This window comes from Phyllobates terribilis, unplaced genomic scaffold, assembly GCF_046119375.1.
Source record: "Phyllobates terribilis strain yellow unplaced genomic scaffold, ASM4611937v1 Scaffold_305__1_contigs__length_2280687, whole genome shotgun sequence".
In the NCBI taxonomy this organism is placed as follows: domain Eukaryota; kingdom Metazoa; phylum Chordata; class Amphibia; order Anura; family Dendrobatidae; genus Phyllobates; species Phyllobates terribilis.
Window position 1 is genome coordinate 2082346 of NW_027363065.1, and position 15005 is coordinate 2097350.

Below are 15005 nucleotides of genomic sequence, written 5' to 3' on the forward strand. Positions count from 1 at the left end.
CTCTGCGTCAGGAAGGGATTGGTCCATCCATTCTCTATGGGACTGCTCGTGCATGTGCACCTCCAATCCCTTCCTGACAGAGCTGCAGATCCATATTCTCAGGGTTACAGAGCTTCCATCTCAGGATCACCGAGGGGTCCCAGCAGTCGGACCCCCAAGAATCAGCAATTAATCCACCATTTATGGTGGAAAGGAGACAACTTGATTTCTTGTGAATAATCTTTAGCGTCATCATCCCTTGTTCTACGTCTGCTTCCCGTGTGACCGCTTTTCATCTGATCTGATTTTGGCCGTGCTCCTTCCACTTATAAAGGAAATTAATAAAGCGGTGACATTTTAGGCTGTTCGCTCTGTGGAGTTTTTGTATCAGAACTAACACGCTGCATTATTATCCGGACCCCAGAAATCGCTCTTAGGCCACGGCCCCACTATCAGTATTTGGTCAGTATTCGGTCAGTATTTTTTCTCAGGAGTGGGAGCCAAAACCAGGTGAGGAACAATCAGAGAAAAGGTATAATGGAAACAAGTCACCAATTCTGCATTTATCACCCACTCCTGAGAAAAAATACTGACCGAATACTGATCATGGGGCCGTGACCTCACACAGTGTTTATATTATCTCATACAGGTCACAAATTGACACTGAGCCCTTCCTCCATCTCCGGTACGAGCGGACTGACTGTGCGCTAATGTGTTCTGCAAGAGGATACCCTGGGACCCCCGACTCCTACCGGGTGGGGGATTTCAAGGAGGCCTTCACTGCCAGGTACAATCCGGAAACTCCTTTTAGGTCTGGATCCTAAATATAAGGGCGACCGCTCAGTTGTGTCCCTTTAATGCCAGATACCACCCTGAAAGTCCTTCACTTACCGCCTACTTATCCTCAGTAATATAATGTCCTCCAGTCACATCCAGAGCTGCATTCATAACCTGCTTGGACCACAACGACCCTGCGCTGAACATTTCTACTTGTATCCACATGACACCATAATTCAGATGCATTGCAACAAATTAACAAAAACTCAACTCTCCTACCGTTACGTGTCAGCAGTTCTTCTGCAGAGTTATGTGTCTCCCCAATCTTCACACCACCCCTGTGCAATCTAAACCTTCTGTCATGTAATAGCCCCGCTAGTTGTGTTCCCTTTTCCAATGTGTAAAAGTTATGAAGAAGAGGGTGAGAAATAACACGTAAATATAAATTCAAGAGCTGTATACAAAAAACGCTGGGACATTTTTATGCGTTATTTTAGATGCATTGGAGGAAAAGAAAAAACTTAACATGGAATCCTAGAATGTTCGAGTTGGAGGAACCTCCTGGGTCCTCATGTCCAACCCCTGCTCAATGCAGGAGTCACTAAACCATCTCGGACCGACATCTGTCTGATTGAAGACGTCCATTGAAGGAGAACTCTCCACCTCTCGTGGCCGCCTGTTCCACTCATTGATCACCTCACTGTCAAAGTTTTTTCTACTATCTAATCGGTATCTTCTCCCATTCAGTTTCATCCCATTGCTTCTAGTCTTTCCTTGTGCAAATGAGAATAAGGATGATCCCTCTACAATGTGACAGCCCTTCAGATATTTGTAGACAGCTATTAAGTCTCCTCTCAGTCTTCTCTTTTGCAGCTAAACATTCCCAGATCCAGTAACCGTTCCTCATAGGACATGGTCTGCAGACCGGTCACCATTCTGGTCGCTCTTCTCTGAACTTGCTCCAGGTCTTCGATGTCTTTTTTTTAAATGTGGTGCCCAAAACTGGACACAGTTTTCCAGATGAGGTCTGACCAAAGAGGAGTAAAGTCCGATAATGACTTCACGTGATCTAGACTGTATGCTTCTGTTAATACATCCCAGAATTGTATTTGCCTTTTTTGCTGCTGCATCACACTGTTGACTCATCTTCAGTCTATGATCTATTAGTATACCTAAGTCTTTTTCACATGTGCTGTTGCTTAGCTCTATTCCTCCCATTCTGTATATGCTTTTTTCATTTTTATTGCCCAGATGTCGGACTTTGCATTTCTCCCTGTTAAAAACCATTCTGTTAGTTGCTGCTCACAGTTCCACTTTGTTTAGATCTTTTTGAATCTTCTCTCTTCTCTAGTATTAGCTATCCCTCCTAGCTTTCTTGCAAAAAAGATGTTGCAAAAGTCTACACCCCCTTTAACATATCACCTATTCTAGTAAATGTAAGGATGAAAAAGGCGAGTCAACCAAAAGATTGGGAGTAAAATATTTTCTTAAGATAATTCCAAAAAGTTCCCCGTCAGTCATATTTTTGATTTGTTAATATAATGTGACCCTCGACAGGTACATGAAGGAGTTTGGATTCACCATCCCCTCCCGGAATATTGTAGTGGACGACATCCGTGTGCGAGGAACGGGCAGCACTGGCGTCCGCTGCGAGACTCGTATCGTGCCCAGTGGTCGGCCGGCACGTGTGGAGACTGTGAGTGAGTCCTGCAGTTTACCAAGTGATAGAAACACAAATGATTATGTATGTGCTCCCCCCCACTCAATGTATGTGTCCCTCCATTAAAGATATTAGACTACCCCCTCAATGTACGTGCCCCCTTCCACTTGGTGTATACTCCCAGTCTTCTCAAATTATGCTCCCGACAATGTATGCTCCCAGTCTTCTCAAATTATGCTCCCGACAATGTATGTTCCCAGTCTTCTCAACGTATGCGCGACCTCTCCTCCATTCATGAGTCCTCTTTCCTCGGTGTCTGCACCCTCTCCCCTCAATGTTTGTGCCCTTTTTCCTCAATATACGCGCCCTCTCCCCTCAATTCCAAAAAACACAAAGAATTAGAGGCTAAGTATAAGTGCGTGGTTGCTTGGTACTCTGCTTATCCACCATACACATTTCAGACACTAGATTGCCACGTGCGTCACCTATCCGCTAGGTACGCGCCCGTCACCTATCCGCTAGGTACGTGCCGCACGCATCACCTATCCGCTAGGTACGCTCCTCACCTATCAGCTAGGTATGCCCCACACGCATGAAATATACCGAATAATCACATTCACGTCTATGCAATGCAATCACAGGACCCGTTTCCCACTCAACCACTGAATAAATGTGCACGCACCACCCAACACAGATGCAATCCACACATTTTACACTCGCATGCCAAATTAACAGCTGCCCACACTCCTCCTACCTATTGAAAAAATATTGTACCCTCCACTCCTCTTCTGAATAATTATAACACTTACAGCACTTGTCTGCTGGCCACAATTCACATTCAAGCGCCACTCACACAGAAGACAACCCACCACATCCACGCTAGACATCTGCCGCACACAACTCGCCCAATGGACACACATCCCACAAACCAATGATGTCGGTGAGATTAGTGCAGTTGACTGCTCTGTTCTTAAAATCTGACAACACTTTAGTTCTACTTTTTTAATCTGTAACCTGTTCGCAGGTCACTAAATGCTATTTTGAAGAAGGATACATGGACACCAGTGTGTATCTTCTGGAGGATCTATCCTGTGACCACACAATTGATGGACCGGCCATTATTATAGATAAGAACAGGTGCGGACATCACATAATACAGAGATGATCAATTCAATGTATGGAATCTATTGTGCCGATCTCTGGCAAGTGTAATCCGTCTCTAGCAGCAGAAGCACTGAACCAAATTACAGGAAGTGAGGGCGGGTCTTTGCCTCTTTACAGGAAGTGAGGGCGGGTCTTTGCCTCTTTACAGGAAGTGAGGGCGGGTCTTTGCCTCTTTACAGGAAGTGAGGGTGTGTCTTTGCCTCTTTACAGGAAGTGAGGGCGGGTCTTTGCCTCTTTACAGGAAGTGAGGGCGGGTCTTTTTCTTTCCACTGGTCCAACCACATGTAGGCACAAGAAAAACATATCAGAAAGGGTAACAAAAATATCACACCATAGTGAAGACAAGTGGGTGTCTCCCATTTGTGCCTGTTGGTAAGTGTAATGCGTTTCTAGCAACAGAAATCCTCTTATCAGTTGACAGGATGTGGGGCAGGTTCTTGTCTCTCTACAGGATGTAACTCTTAAGAACCACACCCAGTTGGCTAAAAAGACTACTTTTAAATACTGTAAAAAGGGGGGCATGTCTCAGAAATGGGGGTGCAGGAACAGAATATAAGCAATGCCAGATTCAGGAGAACTGCAGCATTTACACCAGATAAGAAAGATGACATGTAGGGCACATTCATAAGTCTATATAAATCTGTCTGAGATCGGACCGCAATGCACGGACTGGCTGGCGGGTCTCCTAACTCGAGCATGACAGCTTTCTAGAAATATATGAACCTGTCACTCTCGGGTCAGGAGACCCGCCAGCCAGTATGTGCATTGTGGTACTGATTCGGTCGACAGGGGTAGGGGTACGCGGATACCGGGATGGATGGGTTACTTCTGTGGGGATCACGGTTGGTCGGTTCACGGTCCCGTGCCCTGGACCGTCAGTAAAGGGATGGGGGTGAGGATGATGGGAGTATTGTGTCCTGACGCCTCCTGTGGTAACTGGTAAAGTCGGTTACCAGCGCTGTGTATGGTTGCTGAGGTGATCGTCATACGGCTTGTACGAACGCTATAGGCAGTAATGTCAAAGTAGGCACACACACATTAAGTCTTTGTTTCAGTACCTTTCTTTTACTGATGTCCGGTAACAGGTACAGTTCAGGAGGGTAACCAGGTTTTCGGTGCAGGTAGTGATATTCACCCTGGAGATTTGTGAGGCCTCCTCTAACAATGTGTGCGTTGTTTGGGGTCAGTCCTGCCTTAAGCTGAACCTGCCACCTTTTACTTTCTTTGGGGTCCTTCTCCACAACTGACAATGAGGACCTTTCCTTGGGGCTACCAATTCTCTTTCTGGGCCCCTGGTCCTATACTTGGTCAAGTTTGGCGACTCTTTCCCCTTCTTCTTCAAGGGGAGTAGATCCTCCTGATCTCTCCGGGTTTTCTATGCTATTCCTGAATTAATAGCAATCTCGGACTCCGGTGTCCAGGTGAGCTAAAGGGATAATAGTTTTATCTCTTTCTTTCTCCTTCTAGCCTCCGTCCCTCTCTCTAGGGCGCTTCACAACACAGACCTGTTTCCTAGTTCAGGGCTTCACTGGTCCTCAGCCAACAGCTCTCTGTCTCTCTCCTCCTTCATCCCTCACATGACTAACTGCCGCTTTGCTGTCTCCCTGGAAACTGACTCCTCCCCTCAGACCTGGGGTGGAAGGTGTTGTGTGTGCCCAAGTGTACATCTCTCCGTGCACCTATGGATCCTGTGGTAATCCCCCGCAGGGGTGCCACATTCCCCCCTAGTTAACTTCACTCCACCGGGACTGAAACAATTTTTTATTTTTTTTTTAACAAAGATAACATTAACATTTATATTTGTAATTTGGACAGAGTCTCCAAAATAAAATTTACAATATCCAGGGAAAATGGGAAAAACTGATAACCAGTCCATACAACGCTAGTCGATCTGCTGCAGGCTGTTAAAGGGAAAGTGTTTTTGCCACCACCAGTCCTGTGGCTTCGGTCCATTCTTAAAAAATTTTCAAAAAGTTTCAGACGTCCAAACAGGTAAAGTCTCTTTAGGCTTAAAGATTCAAATAGACTTAATAATTCACAATACACAACAAAACATTTACTACTTGTGCCTCGGCGCAAGGGTCCTAGGTACTGCAGGGGCCTCTCCCGGTCATAAGCACTGTAGGCCCTTTGGCCATGGGGTCACCTATTGGCCAAGATTTTGCTCTCCCTAGACCGCTTCTTACTTCAACTCTACTCACCCCTTTTTTTATGTTGTGTACCTGGTGTAACCTGTTTTGGTCTACTCGTCACCCTTCTATATACTGACTTTAACCACATATTTACATTTTTGTACCTACACTGTGTTCCAAATTATTATGCAAATAATATTTTCTCAGATTTTCCCAAATTACCTATATGAATTGCAGTCATTGTAATTTTCCAGTCAAATAACTATTAGAGTACAATTGAAAGGTTTTTGTACAAACTGCCTATGATAACAGGATATTTTTTAAAAAATAAAAAACTCAAACTGCACTCAAAATGCATGTTCCAAATTATTATGCACAGCAGAGTTTTCAACCTTTTCATTTTAATAAAGACCCAAAAAATGGTCATTTTTGAAATTATAAGCATTAGCATGTTATTACAAACTGAAATCAAACAGTTTTCAACTCAAAACTTTATTCTAGGTGATGTTACATTTGCACATAGGACCCCTTGTTCGAACGGAGCTTTTGAACTCTCTCGTCCATTGAATTTGTCAGGTTTTGGATGGTTTCTGCTTTAATTGTTTTGCATGAGGACAGAATACCCTCCCAGAGCTGTTGCTTAGATGTGAACTGCCTCCCGCCATCATAGACACTCCTTTTGATAATGCTCCAGAGGTTCTCAATGGGGTTGAGGTCAGGGGAGCATGGGTGCCACACCATAAGTTTGTCCCCTTTTATGCCCACAGCAGCCAGAGATGCAGATGTGTTATGTGCAGCATGAGACGGGGCATTATCATGCATGAAATGATCTCGATGGTCCAGATGGATGGAGTGGAGGATGGCTGGTTGATGGACACCCCATGCAAACACGGCTACGGCGCTAACAAGGAGGAGGTGGAGTAATGTTTTGGGCTGGAATCATGGGGAGAGAGATTGTCGGCCATTTTAGGATCCCTGAAGGGGTAAAGATGAACTCCATAATGTATGTTGAGTTTCTCAAACAGCACTTCCTTCCATGGTTCAAGAAGAAGAACCGTGCATTCCGCAGCAAGATCATTTTCATGCATGATAATGCCCCGTCTCATGCTGCACATAACACATCTGCATCTCTGGCTGCTATGGGCATAAAAGGGGACAAACTTATGGTGTGGCATCCATGCTCCCCTGACCTCAACCCCATTGAGAACCTCTTGAGCATCATCAAAAGGAGTGTCTATGATGGCGGGAGGCAGTTCACATCTAAGCAACAGCTCTGGGAGGGTATTCTGTTTCATGCAAAACAATTGAAGCAGAAACCATCCAAAACCTGACAAATTCAATGGACGAGAGAGTTCAGAAGCTCCTTTCGAACAAGGGGTCCTATGTGCAAATGTAACATCACCTAGAATAAAGTTTTGAGTTGAAAACTGTTTGATTTCAGTTTGTAATAACCTGCTAATGCTTATAATTTCAAAAATGACCAATTTTTTGTTCTTTATTAAAATGAAAAGGTTGAAAACTCTGCTTTGCATAATAATTTGGAACATGCATTTTGAGTGCAGTTTGAGTTTTTAATTTTTTTAAAAATATCCTGTTATCATAGGCAGTTTGTACAAAAACCTTTCAATTGTACTCTAATAGTTATTTGACTGGAAAATTACAATGACTGCAATTCATATAGGTAATTTGGGAAAATCTGAGAAAATATTATTTGCATAATAATTTGGAACACAGTGTATTTACTTTTCCCACTTGTTATGGTTTACTCCCTGTATCTGAGTGGTGGGTGTCCAAAATTAATATGTGATGACCTCCGTAAAACTGGTATCCCACTGGTGCGTAAGCCTGGTGGGGAGCGAACACTACTTACTGACTCATGTGTTGGTCTACGTAGCACAAGTATGCCGGAGTGTCTTCCCACTTCCCTAGTGGGAATGGCAGGTACACCGATTGCAGGATTCCCTAGCTCGGATGCAGCAGGTGGTTCTTCTGCTCTTGATCCTTCTACTGGTTGTGGGAATGTCAACATGGGAATTAAATATGCTCCTTCTATTTGGGGCCAATCTGCGGGTAACTCTCCTAAGATTGTCTTAATTGTCCTTGGCGTCTCTTCTTCTGGTATGGGACAAGGGATATATTCTTTTTGTTGTAAGGGTTGAGGACACTTCTTTAAGTGATCTCGGGACACTGTTGCTGTTGTTTTTCAGTTATCCTTGCTGATTAGACAGGTTTTCTGCTTGTCAAAATTGGATGGTAATACAGTGTATGGTTCTTCTTCCCATTGATTATCTAACTTATGAAGTCTCTTTTTCCTTTTCAAAACCAATTCTCCGGGGGTTAACGGGATTCCTTGTGCGTTTTTATTGAAATTGGTTTCTTGTCTTTCTCTGGATTTTGCTAGACTTTTCTCAACACACTCCTGTATTTTCTTGTATTGTTCTGTTCTTCTAGTATCCCAATCTGCACTTGAGGGGTCTTCCTCAGGAACTACAATGCCCATTTCAAAGTCCACTGGCAATTTTCCTAGTCTCGTTCTCATCAAGTATGCCGGGGTACAATTAGTTGAGCTTACTGGGATGTTGTTATAGATGTCAATCAGATCTGCTAATTTCTCTGGCCATCTGTTTCTGTCTTCCAAGGGTAGAGACTTCAGCAATGCTATTACCACGTGATTCATTTTTTCGCACATTTCGTTAGTTTGGGCATGGTAAGGCGTGGTACAAATTTTCTTGCATCCATACAAGCTACAGAACTCTTGAAATATTTCCGCTTCAAATGCAGGACCCTGATCTGTCAATACCTGTTCTGGATATCCATGTGGCCTGCAGAAATAAGCTTGAAAGGTTCTTGCTGCTGTCTGAGCTGTCAAATCCTTCACAGGCGCTACCACTAGGAATCTGGAATAGTGGTCCACCATTGTAAGAGCATAAGTATAGCCTGATCTACAGGGTGTGAGTTTGACATGATCCAAGGCTTCTAGTTCCAAGGGCTGTTTGGTTATGATAGGCTGGAGTGGTGCTTTCTGGTTGTTACGATCTCCTCTTCTTAATGAGCATGGGCCACAATTTTTACACCATTTTTCTATGGAAGACCTCATGCCAATCCAATAAAACCTCTCACGTAACAGTATTTCCAGTTTTCTCCATCCAAAGTGTCCTGCTCCATTATGGTACGCTTCCAATACCATTTGGACGTCTCTCTTTGGAACCACAACTTGCCATACCATTTCATGTGTCCTTGGATTGATATACCGTCTGCACAATTGGTTTTTATAGATAAACTAGATGGTGGCCCGATTCTAATGCATCGGGTATTCTAGAATAGGTATGCGGCCGACCGGGCGCAGTCAGCAGAGCTGTGTTTAAATTTTGCGCCAAAATCGCTGATTGGTCAAGGCCGGCAACCGTGACCAATCGGCAATGCTGTGTTAAAATTTGGCGCCGGCGGCCGCGACTAGTCAGCAGAGCGGGATTTAAATTTGGCGCCAATAATGCTGATTGGTCGCGGCTAGTGAACGTGACCAATGAGCAGAGTGGTATTTAAATTTGGCGCCAATTATGGTGATTGGTCACAGCCGGGACCAATTAGCACAGCGGTGTTTAAATTTGGCACTAATAATGCTGATTATTCGAGACCGGTAACCGCGACCAATCAGCAGAGCGTTGATTAAATTTGGTGCCAATCTCGCTGATTGGTCGCGGATGGCGGCCGCGACCAATCAGCAGAGCGGTGTTTGAATTTTGCCCCAAAATCGCTGATTGGTCGGGGGCGGCGGCCGCGACCAATCAGCAAGCCGTGTTAGTGAGGACTGGAGAGCGTGTTTAAATTTGGCACCAAAATCGTTGATTAGTCGCGACCGCTACCAATCAGCAAAGAGGTGTTTAAATTTAGCGACAATACTGCTGATTGGTCGCGGCCGGTGACCGCGACCAATCAGCAGAAAGATGCAGAGCGGGGTTTAAATTTGGCGCCAAAATCGCTGATTAATCGCGACCAATCAGCAGAGCGTTGTTTAAATTGGGCGGCAAAATCGATGATTGGTCGCGGCCGGCAGCCTCAACCAATCAGCAGAGCGTTGTTTAAATTTGCCGCCAATTTCGCTGATTGGTCGCGGCTGGTGGGCGCGACCAATCAGCAGAGTGAGGTTTAAATTTGGCGCCAATACTGCTGATTGGTCGCGGTTGTCGGCCGTGACCAATCAGCAGAGCGTTGTTTAAATTTGGCACAAAAAACGCAGATTGGTCGCGGCCGGTGGTTGCGACCAATCAGCAGAGTGAGGTTTAAATTTGGCGCCAATACTGCTGATTGGTCACGGCCGACAACCGCGACCAATCAGCAGAGCGGTGTTTAAATTTTGCGCCAATACTGCTGATTGATCTCGGCCAGCGACCGCGATCGATCAGCAGAGCGGTATTTAAATTTGGCGCCAAAATCGCTGATTGGTCGCAGCTGGAGTCCGCGACCAATCAGCAGAGCGTTGTTTAATGTTGGCGCCAATCTCGCGAATTGGTCGCGGATGGTGTCCGCGACCAATCAGCAGAGCGTTTAAATTTTGCGCCAAGCTCGCTGATTGGTCGCGGCTGGCGTCCACGACCAATTAGCACAGCAGTGTTTAAATGTGGCGCCCAAATCGGTGATTGGTCACGGGCAGCGGTGTTTAACTTTAGCGCCAAGATCACTGATTGGTCGCGCTCTCCGCACGCGACCAATCCGCGAATCGTATTGGTGAGGAGCAGGGAGCGGAATTGTATTAGTGAGGACCGGGGAGCGCCGCTGCCTGTGCGGGTACTTCCGCTGCGAGAACCCGGGACATGAGCGGGCGCTCGGAGCAGAAGTATCCCGACCCGCAGCGCCGCTCCCCGGTCCTCCCTTCACACCCTAGCCGCTGATGTCCCCGAGGTATCCGCATGGTGTTACAAAGGTCCGGACATATGTGTTAAAAATCGGTGATTGGTCGCTGGCGCTGCCCGCGACCAATCACCGATTTGGGCGCCAAATTTAAATATCGGCCGCGACCAATCAGCACAGCGGTGTTTAAATGTGGAGCCAAGATCGGTGATTGGTCGCGGGCCAAGACAGCGACCAATCACCGAATTGTGCGGCAGATTTAAATAGCGGCCGCGACCAATTGGATGTCATTTGTGTAAAAAAATCGCTGATTGGTCGCTGGCGCAGCCCGCGACCAATCACCGATTTGGGCGCCAAATTTAAATATCGGCCGCGACCAATCACTGATCTTGGCTCCACATTTAAACACCGCTGTGCTGATTGGTCGCCGACGCTGTGCGCGACCAATCACCGATTTTGGCGGCACATTTAAATAGCGTCCGCGACCAATCAGTACAGCGGTGTTTATATGTGGAGCCAAGATCGGTGATTGGTCGCGGCCGATATTTAAATTTGGCGCCCAAATCGGTGATTGGTCACGGCCAGCGCCAGCGACCAATCAGCGATTTTTAACACAAATGTCCCGGACCTTTGTAACACCATGCGGATACTGTGGGGACATCAGCGGCTAGGTTGTGAAGGGAGGACCGGGGAGCGGCGCTGCGAGTCCGGATACTTCTGCTACGAGCACCCGCTCATGTCCCGGGTTCTTGCAGCGGAAGTATCCGCACAGGCAGCGGCGCTGACATCCAATTGGTCGCGGTCGCTATTTAAAAGTGCCGCACAAATCGGTGATTGGTCGCTGTCTTGGCCCGCGACCAATGACTGATCTTGGCGCCAAAGTTAAACACTATTGTGCTGATTGGTCGCGGATGCTGACCGCGACCAATCACCGATTTGGGCGCCAAATTTAAATATCGGCCGCGACCAATCACCGATCTTGGCTCCACATTTAAACACCGCTGTGGTGATTGGTCGCGGCCGATATTTAAATGTGGCGCCCAAATCGGTGATTGGTCGCGGGCAGCGTCAGCGACCAATCAGCACAGCGGTGTTTAAGTTTTGCGCTAAGATCAGTGATTGGTCGGGTCCGAAGACCGCGACCAATCATCGAATCGTCTTGGTGAGGACCGGGGAGCGGCGCTGCCTGTGCGGCTACTTCCACTGCAAGAACCTGGGACATAGCGGGCGCTCGCAGCAGAAGTATCCCGACCCGCAGCTCCGCTCCCCGGTCCTCCCTTCCTCACGGAGGTCAGCGGCGCTGGCGGTCCTTCCGCTGCTACCGGCCGGGAGATGAGCGCCTTGCGCCGGTCATCTCCCGGCTGCATCTCCGTACCACAGATGGGTCCGGCGGTCGGGATACTTCTGCAGGTACCGGCCGGGAAATGAGCGCCTCGCGCCGGTCATCTCCCGGCTGCATCGCCGCTGAGCTCCGTCCCGCAGATGAGCCGCTAACGGCCGCCATCTTTTTTCAGAAATCCCGTGGCGCTGATTGGCCGCTGGCGGACCAATGAGCGACGCGGGATTTCCTGGACAGACAGACAGACGGACGGGATAAGACGATTATATATATAGATAACCTACTTCTTTGTATCCACAGGTATTGGGCTTCTGGGGGAGCATTCTTCTCAATTTTGGAATCCGGTTGGGTTACCAGCCTCTTCACTAGGCTCACTGCCGGATCGCTGTCTTGGGTTTCTTTCCATCCATAATGAGGCAGCGGGTTTAGTGCAAAATCCTGACGGTTCTGGTAGATATGGGTTTCTGTCATTTTCCATTTTCTACTTTTATGGAAAGCTGGAAGTTCTATTTCCTCCAAGTCATCTGTTTCTTCTTCAAGCCCTTGCATCCATTTAGTTTCATCCCAAGACTAGAAGCAATGGGATGAAACTAAATGGGAGGAGACACAGATTAGATATTAGAAAAAACTTTTTGACAGTTAGGGTGATTAATGAGTGGAACAGGCTGCCACGAGAGGTGGTGAGTTCCCCTTCAATGGACGTCTTCAAACAGAGGCTGGACAGACATCTGTCTGAGATGATCTAGTGAATCCTGCTTTGAGCAGGGGGTTGGACCAGATGACCCAGGAGGTCCCTTCCAACTCTACCATTCTATGATTCTATGATTCTATGAAATGTGCTTGAGGGTTTCTGGAGAGGGCATCAGCATTTGCATTTCCACGGCCTGTTCGGTACTTGATGGTAAAGTCGTAGTTCGATAGCCGGGCCATCCATCGGTGCTCCAATGCACCAAGTTTTGCAGTATCCAAGTGTGTTATCGGATTGTTGTCCGTAAAGATGGTAAATTTTGAAGCTGCTAAGTAATGCTTGAACCTCTCCGTGACTGCCCAGACCAAGGCCAGGAACTCCAACTTAAAGGAACTGTAATTTTCCGGGTTCCTCTCGGTAGGTCGAAGTCTTCTACTGGCATAGGCAATTACTCTTTCCTTGCCTTCTTGTATTTGGGACAGTACTGCTCCCAGGCCTACATTACTTGCATCTGTGTAGAGGGCAAATGGTAGGTTATAATCTGGGTACGCCAAGATTTCCTCACCGTTTAGGGCCTGTTTCTTTTGTTGGAAGGAGTCTTCTTGTTTCTTTCCCCATTCCAACGGCGGCTCTGAAGACCTTCTCTTCTTAGCTTGGCCTACCAGAAGATTTTGTAGGGGCGCTGCCATCTTCGTGTAGCCCTTAATAAATCTTCTGTAATACCCAACCAAACCTAAGAACTGACGTACCTCTCTGACGGTGGTCGGCCTCTGCCAGTCCTGGATAGCTGTCACTTTTTCCGGATCTGGTGCTACGCCATCCTCGCTGACCACATGCCCTAGGTATTGGACTTTTGGTTTCAGCAGGTAACATTTAGATGGTTTGAGCTTCATTCCATACTTTGTTAGAGCTGTAAATACCTCCACCAGGTGTTCCAGATGTTCTTCATAGGTTTTGGAATACACAATGACGTCATCCAGGTATAAAAGTACTGTCTCAAAATTCCGGTGTCCCAGGCAGCACTCCATGAGTCTCTGAAACGTCCCCGGTGCATTGCATAACCCAAATAGCATGCTATGGAATTCGTATAGGCCCATTGGTGTTGTGAATGCTGTTTTCTCCCGGTCTTCTTCTGCAACGGAGACCTGCCAATACCCACTAGTGAGATCTAATGTGGAGAAATACTTAGCAGTCTTTAATGCAGCAAGAGACTCCTCTATCCGGGGTAATCTTATTGACCTCCCTGTAATCCACACACATCCTCATAGTGCCATCCTTCTTTCTGACTAAGACTAAGGGGGCCGCCCAGGGACTACAGCTATCTCTTATAACCCCGGCCTCCTTCATGTCCTGCAGCATCTCTTTAGCACACTGGTAGTGGTTTGGTGGGATGGGTCTATGTCTCACTTTAATCGGGGGATGATATCCTGTGGGTATGTTATGGCGTACCCCTTTTATCCTCCCAAAATCTAATGGATGCTTACTGAATACTTGGCTAAACTCTTGTACTACCCAGGAAACTCCTTGCTTCTGGTGGTCGGGAGTGGCATCAGTTCCTATGTGCAACTGCTGACACCACTCCTCCAGCTGTCCCTTGGGGTTGTTGTCCTCCGCCTGACTTGACGGGGGCAAGGGCTCTAGTGTCTGTATGTTGTTATTACTGACAGTGTACAGCTTTGCTACAGTAGCATACCGGGGTAGTTTCACTTCTTCCTCTCCACAATTCAACACACGGATTGGTACTCTTCCCCTGCGTACATCCACCACCCCTCTAGCTGCCAGCAGTGTAGGTCAATGCTCTGAATATACCGGTTCTACAATTGCCTGGTATTCCTTTCTTCTGATGCCCATAGCTGCTCGACACCATATCATCATTTCACTGTTTGGTGGTAATACAATTGGAAACGGGTCTGTTACCCGCGCACTGCCAATCTCCCCCCCAAACAGATTTACCTGTTGCTTGTGAATTAAGGCACGGCTTTCTCTTTGAAGGACTCTCCTCCCCCCAATGCCAGCAGTCTCTGTAATCTGTTGGAGTAAAAACAGCACTTCTTCAAGGCAGTTTTCAATCACATTAGTACCAAGCACCATGTAAGGACATTTGTTATTGGGGTCATCTTCTACCACACATAACCCTTGGCCTCTCAACTCCACCCTCCCCAGCTTTATTGTCACCTCTCTAAACCCCATCTGATTCAGTGGTTGACCATTAGCTGCTATAATGACAAGACTAGAGTCTGGGGGGCTAAGATCAGCATCAGACTAAAATTGCTTGTAAAGGATATGTGGGATGGTGGTGACTTGTGACCCAGTGTCCAATAGGGCCGATGTGGGGATTCCTTCTAGCGTAATGTTGAGGTACGGGCGGCCTCCCACATACCGACTACGCCAGTCATATGGGCCCTGCCATTTTATTCC

At 47.0% G+C, this 15005-nt stretch overlaps 1 protein-coding gene across 2 annotated transcripts in view; it reads left to right on the forward strand.

Annotated features, from left to right (window-relative positions):
• LOC141220973 (5-oxoprolinase-like) overlaps positions 1–15005 on the forward strand; it is an 84434-nt gene that overhangs the window by 19677 nt on the left and 49752 nt on the right. For both annotated transcript variants that reach the window (XM_073666432.1, XM_073666433.1), the window contains exons 13-15: positions 629–766; positions 2314–2452; positions 3441–3553. In XM_073666432.1, coding sequence (XP_073522533.1) covers positions 629–766; positions 2314–2452; positions 3441–3553 — 390 coding nt within the window. The remainder of the gene's footprint in view (positions 1–628; positions 767–2313; positions 2453–3440; positions 3554–15005) is intronic.